The sequence below is a fragment of the Heterodontus francisci genome, chromosome 35 (assembly GCF_036365525.1).
Source record: "Heterodontus francisci isolate sHetFra1 chromosome 35, sHetFra1.hap1, whole genome shotgun sequence".
NCBI classification, from domain to species: domain Eukaryota; kingdom Metazoa; phylum Chordata; class Chondrichthyes; order Heterodontiformes; family Heterodontidae; genus Heterodontus; species Heterodontus francisci.
The window spans coordinates 45,669,772-45,683,783 of record NC_090405.1 but is presented as its reverse complement, the minus strand read 5'-3'; the positions used below and the strand labels follow the sequence as shown (position 1 = coordinate 45,683,783).

General features: G+C 42.1%; 1 protein-coding gene across 4 annotated transcripts in view; it reads left to right on the top strand.

Moving 5' to 3' along the window:
• Positions 1-14,012, top strand: part of fam219b (family with sequence similarity 219 member B) — a 37,597-nt gene that overhangs the window by 17,383 nt on the left and 6,202 nt on the right. For 2 of the 4 annotated variants that reach the window (XM_068015449.1, XM_068015448.1), the window contains exons 3-5: positions 799-889; positions 11,920-11,997; positions 13,599-13,653. In XM_068015449.1, coding sequence (XP_067871550.1) covers positions 799-889; positions 11,920-11,997; positions 13,599-13,653 — 224 coding nt within the window. The remainder of the gene's footprint in view (positions 1-798; positions 890-11,919; positions 11,998-13,598; positions 13,654-14,012) is intronic. The other 2 variants (XM_068015452.1, XM_068015451.1) reach the window with 1 other exon arrangement.

The following is a 14,012-nucleotide window of genomic DNA, read 5'->3' as shown; positions in this document are numbered from 1 at the left end:
TATACTGTTGGGAAATCGGTCCTAAAACGGGCATGGTCAAGCCAAGTAATCTCTTAATTGCCTTGATGCTAGGCACAGCCACAGCTGAAACTGAAGATGAAGCTTAGTTTGGAAAGGGACCGTTTAACAATTTCTCCTCGAATGTTCTGGGGAAAAATTCCCATGATAAGAGACAATTTAAAAAAAAAAAATCTTGCACTACTTTGGGCAGAATTCCAGGATCGTTATAGGATGTCTTTCAGTGATAAATCACTAGCTTTACTGATGGTTATTCAAATGAATTAGTTTTTAAAAAATCAGCACCATTCACTTTAGGGTGATTAATCTGGGAGCAAAGAGAGCAAGGTTATTAAACTGTTCGATAAAAGAGAACAAACTAGCAAAGGAAAACAAATTAAAAAGATTGGGAATCTGTCTGGAAACTACAAAGGGAATTATTTCCTTTGCTGCATGAGGTCAAAGATCATTGATTGAACTGGTTAGAAACCGGTTCACGCAAAAGCTTAAAAAAACCTGTTCAAAGTTTCGTTATTGCAAACGTGACATCAGTCATGCAGAGCTGGGTCTGACTGATCAAAATAGTTTTTGTTTTGGGTCCATCCAATCCAGTTTTGAGTTACTGAAATGGATGTGTTAATAAGATTAGCTCAACCTTTTGTTTCCTCCCATTTATAATTTGGCTTTCCCTCCATTGAATTCTACTCGAATTCCAAGTCTTGTTAAATTTAGGCCTTTTTTTTTTAATGAAACGCTGTGCCTTTCTTCAAATTAAATCCTGTTCTTTGTTGATTTTTGTAGAGAAGCATCGGGAATTAGCCAAGAAAGCCCTGAAGAAGAAAGGAATGGGTGGAGCGCCGATCTTGCATCAGCCTAAGTCTGGCACAAAACGGTTAGTAAAACTGTTCTGCTTCAGTATGGTCTTTACCCCTCCTTGTGTCACAATTCTGGAAGTTGAAACTAGTGCCTATTTTTAAAAAAAAAAAAAACTTTTTTTTAAAGAACGCTAATACTATAATGCATCATAAGTTGTCTGTGTTCAGCTCTTTGTTCTTTCACTTGTTGGACCTGGGTCGAATATAGCCAAGGCGCACCTTGCTTTTTTGGTTGTGAAAGTCTGCATAAATGAGTATTACATAGGATGTAAACCGGCCACTAGTCCCATATGGACATAGCAGGAAGTGGCCATTTAGCCATTCGACCCTGTTCTGCCATTTAGTGAGATCATGGCAGATCTGTGACCTAACTCCACATACTCACCTTTGCCTCACATCCCTTAATACCTTTGGATAACTATCAATCTCAGATTTAAAATTAACAATTGATCTCGCATCAACTGCCATTTGCAGAAGAGAATCCCATTTTCTATCACCTTTTACGTCTAGAAGTGTTTCCTGATTTCGCACCTGAGAGCTCTGGCTCTAATTTTTAAACTATGATCCCTAGTCCTAGCCTCCCCAACTGGTTCATGTTCCCATGGGCCTCCCCCCACCTGTACTCATCTAACCCATTCTGCATATCCTTCTATTCCTTTCTCCCTCGTGTTTACTGAGTTTCCCCTTAAATGCATCTAAACATTCCAATATTAGCTGTAAGTCAGAAGGTGGAAAGGAAGAGAGGAACTTGATGAAATTACAATCACCGGGGAAGCGGTACTGAGCAAACTGATGGAGCTGTGGGTTGACAAGTCCCTGGGTCCTGATGGGCTTCATCCTAGGGCCTTAAAAGAGGTGGCTAATGAGGTAGTAGATGCGCTGGTGTTAATTTTTCAAAATTTGCTAGATTCTGGAAAGGTTGCATCAGACTGGAAAGTAGCAATTATAACCCCTCTATTCAAGAAGGCAGGGAGGCAGAAAACTATAGGCCAGTTAGCTTGACGTCTGTCATGGGGAAGGTGTTAGAATCAGTCATTAAAGAGGCTATAGCCGGGCACATGGAAAAACGCAAGGTAATTGGGAATAGTCAGCATGGTTTTGGGAAAGGGAAATCATGTTTAACCAATTTATTGGAGTTCTTTGAAGGAGTAACATGCGCTGTGGATGAAGGGAAGCCAGTTGACGTACTGTACTTGGCTTTCCCGAAGGCATTTGACAAGGTGCCACACAAAAGGTTATTGCACAAAGTTGGATCTCATAGTGTAGGGGGTAACATTAGCATGGATAGAAGATTGGCTGGCTGGCAGAAAACAGAGTATGCATAAATAGGTCCTTTTCTGATTGGCAAGATGTGACAAGTGGAGTCCCGCAGGGGTCTGTGCTGCAGCTTCAACCTTTTACAATTTATTTCAATGGCTTAGATGAGCGGAGCGATGGCATGGTAGCTAAATTTGCAGATGACACAAAGATAGGTAGGGAAGTATGTTGTGAGGAGGACATAAGGAGGTTGCAGACCGATATAGATAGGTTGAGTGAATGGGCAAAAATCTGGCAGACGGAGTATAATGTGGGAAAATGTGAAGTTGTTCACTTTGGTAGGCAGAATAAAAAAGCAGAGTATTACTTAAACGGAGAATGACTGCAGAATTCCGAGGTGCAGAGGGTTCTAGGTGTTTTTGTGCATGAGTCACACAAAGTTAGTATACGGTACAACAAGTAATAAAGAAGGATAATGAAATTCTATCCTTTATTAAGAGAGGAATTGAAAATGAAAGTAAGGATGTAATGCTTCAGTTATACAGTGCATTGGTGAGACCACATCTCGAATACTGTGTGCAGATTTGGTCTCCTTATTTAAGGAGGGATGTGAATGCATTGGAGGCGGTTCAGAGGAGGTTTACTAGGTTGATACCTGGAATGAATGGGTTGTCTTATGAGGAAAGGTTGGACTGACTGGGCTTGTTTTCACTGGAGTTTAGAAGAGTGAGGGGAGACTTAATTCAAGTATATAAGATCCTGAACGGTCTTGACAAGGTGGATGTGGAAAGGATGTTTCCTCTTGTGGGTGAGTCCAGAGCTCGGGAGCACTGTTTTAAAATTAGGGGTCGCCCTTTTTGAACAGAGCTGAGGAGAAATTTTTTCTCTGAGGGTTGTGCAACTTTGGAACTCTCTGCCTCAGAAGGTGGTGGAGGCGGTTCAAAGAACAAAGGACAAAGAAAATTACAGCACAGGAACAGGCCCTTAGGCCCTCCAAGCCTGCGCCGATCCAGATCCTCTATCTAAACATGTCGCCTATTTTCTAAGGGTCTGTATCTCTTTGCTTCCTGCCCATTCATGTATCTGTCTAGATACATCTTAAAAGACGCTATCGTGCCCGCGTCTACCACCTCCGCTGGCAACGCGTTCCAGGCACCCACCACCCTCTGCGTAAAGAACTTTCCACGCATATCCCCCCTAAACTTTTCCCCTCTCACTTTGAACTCGTGACCCCTAGTAATTGAATCCCCCACTCTGGGGAAAAAGCTTCTTGCTATCCACCCTGTCTATACCTCTCATGATTTTGTACACCTCAATCAGGTCCCCCCTCAACCTCCGTCTTTCTAATGAAAATAATCCTAATCTACTCAACCTCTCTTCATAGCTAGCGCCCTCCATACCAGGCAACATCCTGGTGAACCTCCTCTGCACCCTCTCCAAAGCATCCACATCCTTTTGGTAATGTGGCGACCAGAACTGCACGCAGTATTCCAAATGTGGCCGAACCAAAGTCTTATACAACTGTAACATGATCTGCCAACTCTTGTACTCAATACCCCGTCCGATGAAGGAAAGTATGCCGTATGCCTTCTTGACCACTCTATTGACCTGCGTTGCCACCTTCAGGGAACAATGGACCTGAACACCCAAATCTCTCTGTACATCAATTTTCCCCAGGACTTTTCCATTTACTGTATAGTTCACTCTTGAATTGGATCTTCCAAAATGCATCACCTCGCATTTGCCCTGATTGAACTCCATCTGCCATTTCTCTGCCCAACTCTCCAATATATCTATATTCTGCTGTATTCTCTGACAGTCCCCTTCACTATCTGCTACTCCACCAATTTTAGTGTCGTCTGCAAACTTGCTAATCAGACCACCTATACTTTCCTCCAAATCATTTATGTATATCACAAACAACAGTGGTCCCAGCACGGATCCCTGTGGAACACCACTGGTCACACGTCTCCATTTTGAGAAACTCCCTTCCACTGCTACTCTCTGTCTCCTGTTGCCCAGCCAGTTCTTTATCCATCTAGCTAGTACACCCTGGATCCCATGCGACTTCACTTTCTCCATCAGCCTACCATGGGGAACCTTATCAAACGCCTTACTGAAATCCATGTATATGACATCTACAGCCCTTCCCTCATCAATCAACTTTGTCACTTCCTCAAAGAATTCTATTAAGTTGGTAAGACATGACCTTCCCTGCACAAAACCATGTTGCCTATCACTGATAAGCCCATTTTCTTCCAAATGGGAATAGATCCTATCCCTCAGTATCTTCTCCAGCAGCTTCCCTACCACTGACGTCAGGCTCACCGGTCTATAATTACCTGGATTTTCCCTGCTACCCTTCTTAAACAAGGGGACAACATTAGCAATTCTCCAGTCCTCCGGGACCTCACTCGTGTTTAAGGATGCTGCAAAGATATCTGTTAAGGCCCCAGCTATTTCTTCTCTCGCTTCCCTCAGTAACCTGGGATAGATCCCATCCGGACCTGGGGACTTGTCCACCTTAATGCCTTTTAGAATACCCAACACTTCCTCCCTCCTTATGCCGACTTGACCTAGAGTAATCAAACATCTGTCCCTAACCTCAACATCCGTCATGTCCCTCTCCTCGGTGAATACCGATGCAAAGTACTCGTTTAGAATCTCACCCATTTTCTCTGACTCCACGTATAACTTTCCTCCTTTGTCCTTGAGTGGGCCAATCCTTTCTCTAGTTACCCTCTTGCTCCTTATATATGAATGAAAGGCTTTGGGATTTTCCTTAACCCTGTTTGCTAAATATATTTCATGACCTCTTTTAGCCCTCTTAATTCCTCGTTTCAGATTGGTCCTACATTCCCGATATTCTTTCAAAGCTTCGTCTTTCTTCAGCCGCCTAGACCTTATGTATGCTTCCTTTTTCCTCTTAGCTAGTCTCACAATTTCACCTGTCATCCATGGTTCCCTAATCTTGCCATTTCTATCCCTCATTTTCACAGGAACATGTCTCTCCTGCACGCTAATCAACCTCTCTTTAAAAGCCTCCCACATATCAAATGTGGATTTACCTTCAAACAGCTGCTCCCAATCTACATTCCCCAGCTCCTGCCGAATTTTGGTATAGTTGGCCTTCCCCCAATTTAGCACTCTTTCTTTAGGGCCACTCTCGTTCATTGAATATTTTTAAGGCGGAGGTAGATAGATTCTTGTTAGACAAGGGAATCAAAGGTTATCGGGGGCAGATGGGAGAGTATTATTGAATGGTGGAGCAGGCGCGAGGGGCTGAATGGCCTACTTCTACTTTTAATCCTGTATGTTTTTATGTACTATTAGCCTCCTTGTGGTGGTGAGTTCCACATTCCCGCTGCTCCCCAAGTAAAGAAGTTTCTCCTGAATTCCCTATTGGATTTATTAGTGACTGTCTTATATTTATGGCTGTCCGCAAGTGGAAACAAATATCAACTGAGCTTCTCAGACAGTCCAAGCTTGCCCGTAATTGGACATTAATTTGCAATCAGAACACTTAAAGATGGTTTGTATGTGGTAAACTTCCACATTTGTGACAAAAGTTAGGACATAGAAGAGGCATCCTTACTTTATACTTGGTTGTTCTAGTGACCTGGGAACGCTTGATGACAGCACCAAGTGGGGAGAAAAACTTGCAGTTTCCCCAGCATTGACATTAGCCATTCGATGAGTGCAGAAAGGACCAGAATTAAACATACTGTCTCATGTGCTTGTGCATGTAATTGTAAGGGTTGACATTTTTACAGGCGCGCGATGCGCTGTTAATGCAAGAGTTGCTGCAATAGTTCCAGCTTCTTCAGATGGCAGGTTCCATGTAAGGTTTGGATTGGTCCAAAAATCATGGCCTCAGGGTGATGAATTAATCTCCCTGTATGTTTTTTTAAAAAAAATTACATTTGTACCAAATATTTCCAAATATCACAAGTCAGCAGAGGTCAAGAATTAAAATGACTTTTCCAGATTACTTATTAGTATACCTTAGTATTCAGATAGCTAACTCTGACCTCGGGTTCTTCCATTCACTGCTGTGGTAATCTGCTTCTAAAAGTCCTAGGCCCTGAAATTTATATTAAGAATAATACTGCGGTGTTAGCAGAGCTGAAATGGTAATCGGTGCGATTTGTTAACAAACTTTGAAGTCTATATGTCGCATTAAATATATTCATTACCTTTCAGTGGGTGATTGCCGTTAGTCCCTTTTTTTGATTTAAACAATAATCTAGACCCTAAAACTCTTCCACTTATCTCTCCTACCACCAACCCCCACCACCGCCCAACCTGATTACACAATCCTTGCAACTGAAAAAATTCTTAGCCAAAGTGAATTAACCAAAATGCTTTGTCCAGCAAAAAAAAGTATAATTGACAGTGAACTCGAAGATTGCCAAGAGTACCCTGCTCTTAGGCTGCATTCAGACTACAATTGTACATTCATATGGAGCAGTTTTTCCCTGAAGGAGGAAGTCTCATTGTCCTTCGTTCTGGAGTCAGGTCAGGCACTGACTCTGAGCAATCACTGCAACTTTGTAGTGTCCATATGAAGCACAACCACATTGCACTGACATTACAGTTACAGTGAAAATGCAACCTTAATTTCCTAGTAACAGATCTATTTTCAGTTTGTTTTTTTTAATTTTATGGATCCACCAACGCTTGCATTTGTTTAATGTCTTTAACACAAAAAAGCATCATAAATGTCAAAGGTTTGCAGCACAAAAAGAGGCCATTTAGTCATCTGTGTCTGGGCTGATAATTATGTTACTGATGCTGTAGGGTGTAGTTTTTCTGGTCAAAGCAGTTCAGTTTATCCAATTTACACACAATCCTTGCAAAGGAGTCAATTCTCAGCCCACCAGCTTGGGGTGGGAGGAAAAAGGAGGAGTTTGGCCCGAGAGTACTATTCAAATCAAAGAAGATCTTAATGGAGCTCGCCCGCTGAATTACCAACAGCTTGATTAAAACTTGAGCTTTGTTTTTGAAATTGCATTCAGCACGAGCAGCTCTTCCTTGTGTTATTTTATAGCAGTAGGCCAGGTTATCGGGAAAGTGTGATGGGAGTCATAGTCATAGAGACATTTACGCACAGAAGGAGGCCATTTGGCCCATCGAGTCCATGCCGGCTGTCCCTGGAGCTGTCCAGTCAGTCCCACTTCCCCACCCGATCCCCATAGCCCTGCAAGTCTGCTTCCTTCAAGTGGCCATCCAATTTCCTTTTGAAATTATTGATTGTCTCTGTTTCCACCACCCTTGTGGGCAACGAGTTCCAGGTCATTACTACCTGCTGCGTAAAAAAGTTCTTCCTCATATGCTCCCTGCATCTCTTGCCCAAAACCTTCAACCTTTGTCCCTTAGTCCTTGTACCATTCGTTAATGGGAACAGTTTTTCCTTGTCTAACTTATCTAAGCCTGTCATAATCTTGTACACTTCTATTAAATCTCTCCTCCATCTCCTTTGTTTTAAGGGGGAGCAAACACAGTTTTTCCTTGTCTAACCTTGTAACTAAAATCCTTCATCCCTGGAACCGTTCTGGTAAATCTCCTCTGCACCCTTTCAAGGACCCTCACATCCTTCCTGGTATGGTGACCAGAAATTGATGCAGTACTCCAGTTGGGGCCGAGCCAGAGCTTTCTAAAAGTGCAGCATAACTTCCCTGTTTTTGTACTCACTGCCTCTATTTATGAAGCCCAAGACCCCATATGTTTTACTAACCACTGTTTCAATATGTCCTGCCACCATCGAAGATCGATGCACAGGCACCCCCAGGTCCCTCTGTTCCTGCACACTCTTTAGAACTGTGCCATTAAGTATATATTGTCTCTCCCTATTCCTTCTGCCAAAATGCATCACCTCACACTGTCAGTATTAAATTCCATCTGTCACCTGTCTGCCCATTCTGCTAGCCCATCAATAGTTGATATGATCAGAAAATGCATGCACTATACAGGACTTTTGGCTAGCCAGTGCCACCTTTTTCTAAAGATTCTTCATCATTGCTCTAGTTTTGATGGTAGCACCTCCTGAAAAGGTTATCAATGTATTGAAGAGGAATGGAAAAGGAGCACTAATTTTTTTAAAGTTCATTCATGGGATGTAGGTGTCACTGGCCAGGCCAGCATTTATTGCCTATCCCTAATTGCCCTTGATAAGGTGGTGGTGAGCTGCCTTCTTGAACCGCTGCAGTCCATGTGGGGTAGGTACACCCACAGTGCTGTTAGGAAGGGAGTTCCAGGATTTTGACCCAGCGACAGTGAAGGAACAGCGATTATAGATCCAAGTCAGGATGGTGTGTGACTTGGAGGGGAACTTGCAGGTGGTGGTGTTCCCATGCATTTGCTGCCTTTGTCCTTCTAGTTGGTAGAGGTGGCGGTTTGGAAGGTGCTGTCTGAAGAGCCTTGGTGCGTTGCTGCAGTGCATCTTGTAGATGGTACACACTGCTGCCACTGTGTCAACGGTGGCGGGAGTGAATGTTTAAGGTGATGGATGGGGTGCAAGGCAAGTGGCATCACACTCCTGACTTGTGCCTTGTAGATGGTAGACAGACTTTGGGGAGTCAGGAGGTGAGTTACACGCCGCAGGATTCCTAGCCTCTGACATGCTCTTGTAGCCACAGTATTCATATGGCTACTCCAGTTCAGTTTCTGGTCAATAGTAGTCCCTGGGATGTTGATAGTGGGGGATTCAGCAATGGTAATGCCATTGAGCATCAAGGGGAGATGGTTAGATTCTCTCTTGTTGGAGATGGTCATTGCCTGGCACTTGTGTGGCATGTATGTTACTTGCCACTTATCAGCCCAAGCCTGGATATTGTCCAAGTCTTGCTGCATTTTTACACGGATAGCTTCAGTATCTAAGGAGTTGCGAATGGTGCTGAACATTGTGCAATCAGCGAACATCCCCTATTCTGACCTTATGATTGAAGGAAGGTCATTGATAAAGCAGCTGAAGATGGTTGGGCCTAGGACACCACCCTGAGGAACTTCTGCAGTGATGTCCTGGAGCTCAGATGATTGACAACCACAACCATCTTCCTTTGTGCTAGGTATGACTCCAACCAGTGGAGAGTTTTCCCTCTGATTCCCATTGACTTCAGTTTTGCTAGGGCTTCTTGGTGCCATACTTGGTCAAATGCTGCCTTGATGTCAAGGGCAGTTACCCTCACCTCACGGTTGACAATGGTTTCATGGCCATCATTAGACTAGCTTTTTCATTCCAGATTTATTAATTGAATTCAAATTCCACCTTCTGCTGTGGTGGGATTTGAACCCATGTCCCCAGAGCAATACCCTTGGTCTCTGGGTTACTGGTCCAGTGACAATACCACTACGCCACTGCCTCCTAATGTCAGATTATGAATGGTAAGATAAAATTGAAGGAGCTAGGATTCATCCCATTCGGGAGAGAGAAGATGCAAAATCAGCTTGCAAGTGAAGCAGGGACAATTGTTTCTGCCGAGGTGGCTGGCAGTGACGGAGAGTGGGAAATGTGGAATGTCCCCCAACATGAGTCAGCGCCTTCAGGAGAGAAAAGATGGTGAATATAGTGAGGGAAAAAGGACAATAACTGGAAACCAGTAAGTTATTCCACATGAGCACTCCATAGTGTGAACTGGAAGCTGAACAAAATGGAATTTACTAACAGGCTTGGAACTGTGCAAGTGCGATTCCTGCAGCACTAACAGTTGCTTTAAAGGGAACTATCAACAAAATCCTGGTGCAGTAAGATGAGTAAAAGTTACTATCCGAGGGAATGTTTCGGCTCTGCAATGTAGGGAGGAAGTGGGTGATTAATCATAGTTAATTTCCTTCTATGGCCGTAATGCACCAGATGGAATGAGCTTGAAGGAGCAGGTTAGCCTTTACTCCTTCCTTGAGTTAGAGACTTATGAATTATTAACACAATTATTTCTAAGAGCAGTCTTAAAGGATGTAAAGTTGAATCTGAAGTTATGAAATTGTTGAGATAGTTTCTGATTTTTAGAAGCGGTCTATATTGGGACAGGATGTCATACCTTTCAGTTCCACCATGGTGTATTAACACCACTGTAGGAAGGAAATAGTAAAATAGTTCATGTCTGTGCAAATATGACCGACTTTTTTTTTCAAGGATTTCTCCTTTCATTTCCCCTCCCCAACAGTTGCAGCATGCACATCTTGACAGTTTGCAAGATGACTGAAGATTGATAAGACCTTGTGTGCAGGGGCTAAAAGCACTTTTCCACTATACATCAACAGTTCATGTCCAGGGAGAGCAGCTCCGATGTATTGCGTTGCTACCAGTCAGGTGCGGGTTGCACTGGGCTCCTCCATGTAATATAGAAACCCAATCGAGTGCAAACGCAGAGGAATGGCTCCCTACATTTACAGGAATTGACAGTTTTAACCCAGTGGCAGATTTGTAAATCTACATATCTACTATCATTGGCCCCAGATTTATGGGACAGTTTACACAAAGCAGCTGCAGCAGAACCACAGAACATCTTTACTTGGTTACCTTCCTGTAATACTCAATATTGTTTTAAATAGCCTTTACCTTGTGGTTTTCAGAACAGTTCCAAATACTAATAATTTATTGTCACTGGATGATTATAGATGCATTCAATGCTGTAAGACGGATCCAGTGGTAAGCCATTATTTCTGATGCTTACATGACTTTTTCAACCTTTTTCACTACAATTAAGTTTAGATTGGGATCAATGCTATTCTTCAAATTACAATTGATCTCAAATAAAGCATGCTTTTGTTATTTTAATTATTTTTTTGCCAATAAACTTCAAATGAACAAAATAAACTTCAATCAACGAGATTTTAAACGTCCCTTGATTTTTCACAAATGTGGCAATTTGTGATTTCCCCAAATCTGTTGAATTTGGATTCTCAAGATTTGGTTCTGTGTGCTGCATTCATATAAAGATAGTGACTAGTTTACATAGCATTTTCTTTCTGTCTTCTCTCGAATATACGATCAAAACAGAAAATTAAAATGAAACTGAAATCCCAGTAAGATTAAAAGTGTGTGAAAGTTTTCCTTATAGAAATTCAAATTGTCCCTCTTGATTTTTACTTCCAAAATGCAACAATTTTCTTCCAACTTCTATTTGGAAAAATTTCCCCTAAAAATATGTTTTAAAGTTTCAAGTAATCCTTGAGTTGGTATTCCGTCATATTCCCAGCCCTTTGAAAACAAAGGCTAATAGATGACAGTGGCAACCGTTGTCCTTGTTTGCTTCAGAGGTGTCGCTGCATTTTTAAAAGCGATTTTTTTTTTTCATGGGATGTGGGCGTTGCTGGCAAGGCCAACATTTGTTGCCTATCCCTAATTGCCCTTCACACCTGAGTGGCTTGCTGGTAAAGGGCAGTTAAGCTGTGGGTCTGGAGACACATGTAGGTCAGACCAGGTAAGGATGTCAGATTTCCTTCCCTAAAGGACATTAGTGAACCAGATGGGTTTTTACGACATGGCGCCATTACTGAGACTAGCTTTTAATTCCATATTTTTGATTAATTTTATTAATTAATAAATTTAAATTCCATCAGCTGCCCAGAGCGTTACCCCAGGCCTTTGGATTACTAGGCCAGTGACATTGCCATCACATCACTGTCTCCCCTGAGACTGCTGTCCTTGCCCCAGATTTGACACTGTAGCTCCCATATCCTGTTAGAACATCATACCTGCTATCTGTAAGCAGAGCAATGGGAGAAGTACTAGTTGTATTCAATCATTATTTTTAATTTGAACTTAATTCTTTTTGTCCTTTCATTATAGATTAGTAAAATTCAATAAAGGGTACTCGGCCCTGAAACAAAATCCGGATGAATCTTTAGTCTCCTTAGAGTCTGACAGGTAAGGGTTCAATCCTAACCATGGATTTGTCTCTTTTTACAAATTAAGGAATCTAAATGAAAGGCTAGCAAGTCCATGTAAGAGAACAGCTAAAAGGAGAGAAGATTAGATGAATTGAGAAGTGATTAAGTGGTAATTTTAAAATCTGTGCAGGAGGGAGGAAATACTTTGAGAAATTCACTGCCGAATTTATAAACTGCTGGATTTTGACTCCGCCACAAAAGTTCAGGAAAGAATTTACCAATGTGCTACCATTTTGCCTATCTACACTTCGACTTTTCACATTATTGCTCTGTCCTGAAGGCTTTGCAGGGTTGCAGTTCCATAAATGTCAGGGTGCCCTCCTTATGTTGCTTTTAGAAGCCTTTACAATGAATGTCAGTAGGCTATTCAGTCAATAAGGGCATCACAACTGTGTCTTGCCTTGCCCTCGCCTGCGTGCAATTGCAGCAGGATTGCAGACGTGAGCAGGCACCGTTGTATTCCCCACCCCTTTCCTTCTCTGACACCAGCGCTTGTCAGGTCAATTGTATAAGGCATTTTGGCCGAGATCAGTTAATCCTACGTAGATGTGTGGGACATGGCCTGTATTGCTCAAATATGGATATTTAACATTAGGACTGCTGTGATCCAGCATATGAAGGCATTTCTGTTATGGAATTCCTGTGATAAGAATCTCTGATGTGGTTTATAAGGTCCCACAAATCTTTGCATAACACACATAAAAGTCTGACTTTAGCACTGTATTACTGGGCTCCTAGAATCCTCTGAAATCACTGAAGATTTAATTTTGAAAGCTTTTTTTAATGTGATCAAAGCCATTAGGCCAGGGTTGACAGAGAGCTGTTAGAATTTGTTCTGCTGCCACTAATCTCTAGCTTTGTAGAGCAGCTTCAGGCTGTTGGGAACTGGGGACACTTCTGCTAATGTCACTCACAATATCTCCTGTTGCCCTGGCAGCCAGTACAATTCCACCAATGCATAGCGAGTGATGTTGAAGTTTACAAGTTCCTACACCAATTTTATTTTTACAGTGCGCAAGCGCCAATTTTATAGCAAAATTCGTACAGTGATTGGAATATTTCTGATAACATTTGAAGCCAAACGCATTCATCTAATAGTGTCATTTAGCGGTGTCAGACGTGACTCAGTTGATTTGAATCTGATTCAGAAGGTTGTGGGTTCTTAATACAAAAACCAAAGCTGGCAATCCAGCGTAATACTGAGAGTGCTGCACTGTTGGGGGTGCCATCTTTCGGATGAGACGTTAAACCAAGGCCCGCCTGCCTTCTCAGGTGGACATCAAAGATTCTGTGACACTATGTCGAAGAATAACAGCGGAGTTATTTCCGGTGACTTGGCCAATATTTATCCTTCCATCAAAATCGCAAAAAAACTGGACATTATAACATTGCTGTTTGTGGGAGCTTGCTGTGTGCAAATTGGCTGCTCTGTTTCCTACACTTCAAAAAAAAAAAAGTACTTCACAAGCTGTAAAGTGCTTTGGCATGCTCTGTGGTCATGAAAGCTGCTATATAAATGTAAATCTTTTAAAATAAATTTCATGCACTGTAAACTGGTTTCTTTGTATTCTTTTCCAGTGATTGTGAATTTGAGTCCAAGTATTATTCTTCATCAGGCTATTCCTCTGCAGAGGTAAGCTGACAGACACACTTGTTTTAGAAGTGGCCTTTGCTTTACATTACTGGGCCAATTGTGAGGTATTGCGGAGGGTCTCTGTTGTTAACTAGATAATTTGCCACTGACGATATCCCAGAATGGCTTTAAGGATATTGCACCCACTTGGCTATGGAGATGAAAGTTAAAACTTCCTACACAAAACATTTTTACATTTAGGAAGCATTATGTTAAATTTGTATAGAAAGGCAAACCGATGGCAGGAAATTAAAAGAAAGATGGGAAAGCTTTTAGTTTATCTAAGTTGAGTGGAATTACTCAAGAAAAACCCCCCATCTGGAATGAAAATTTAAGGCATTTGAGAAAACAATTGGAGG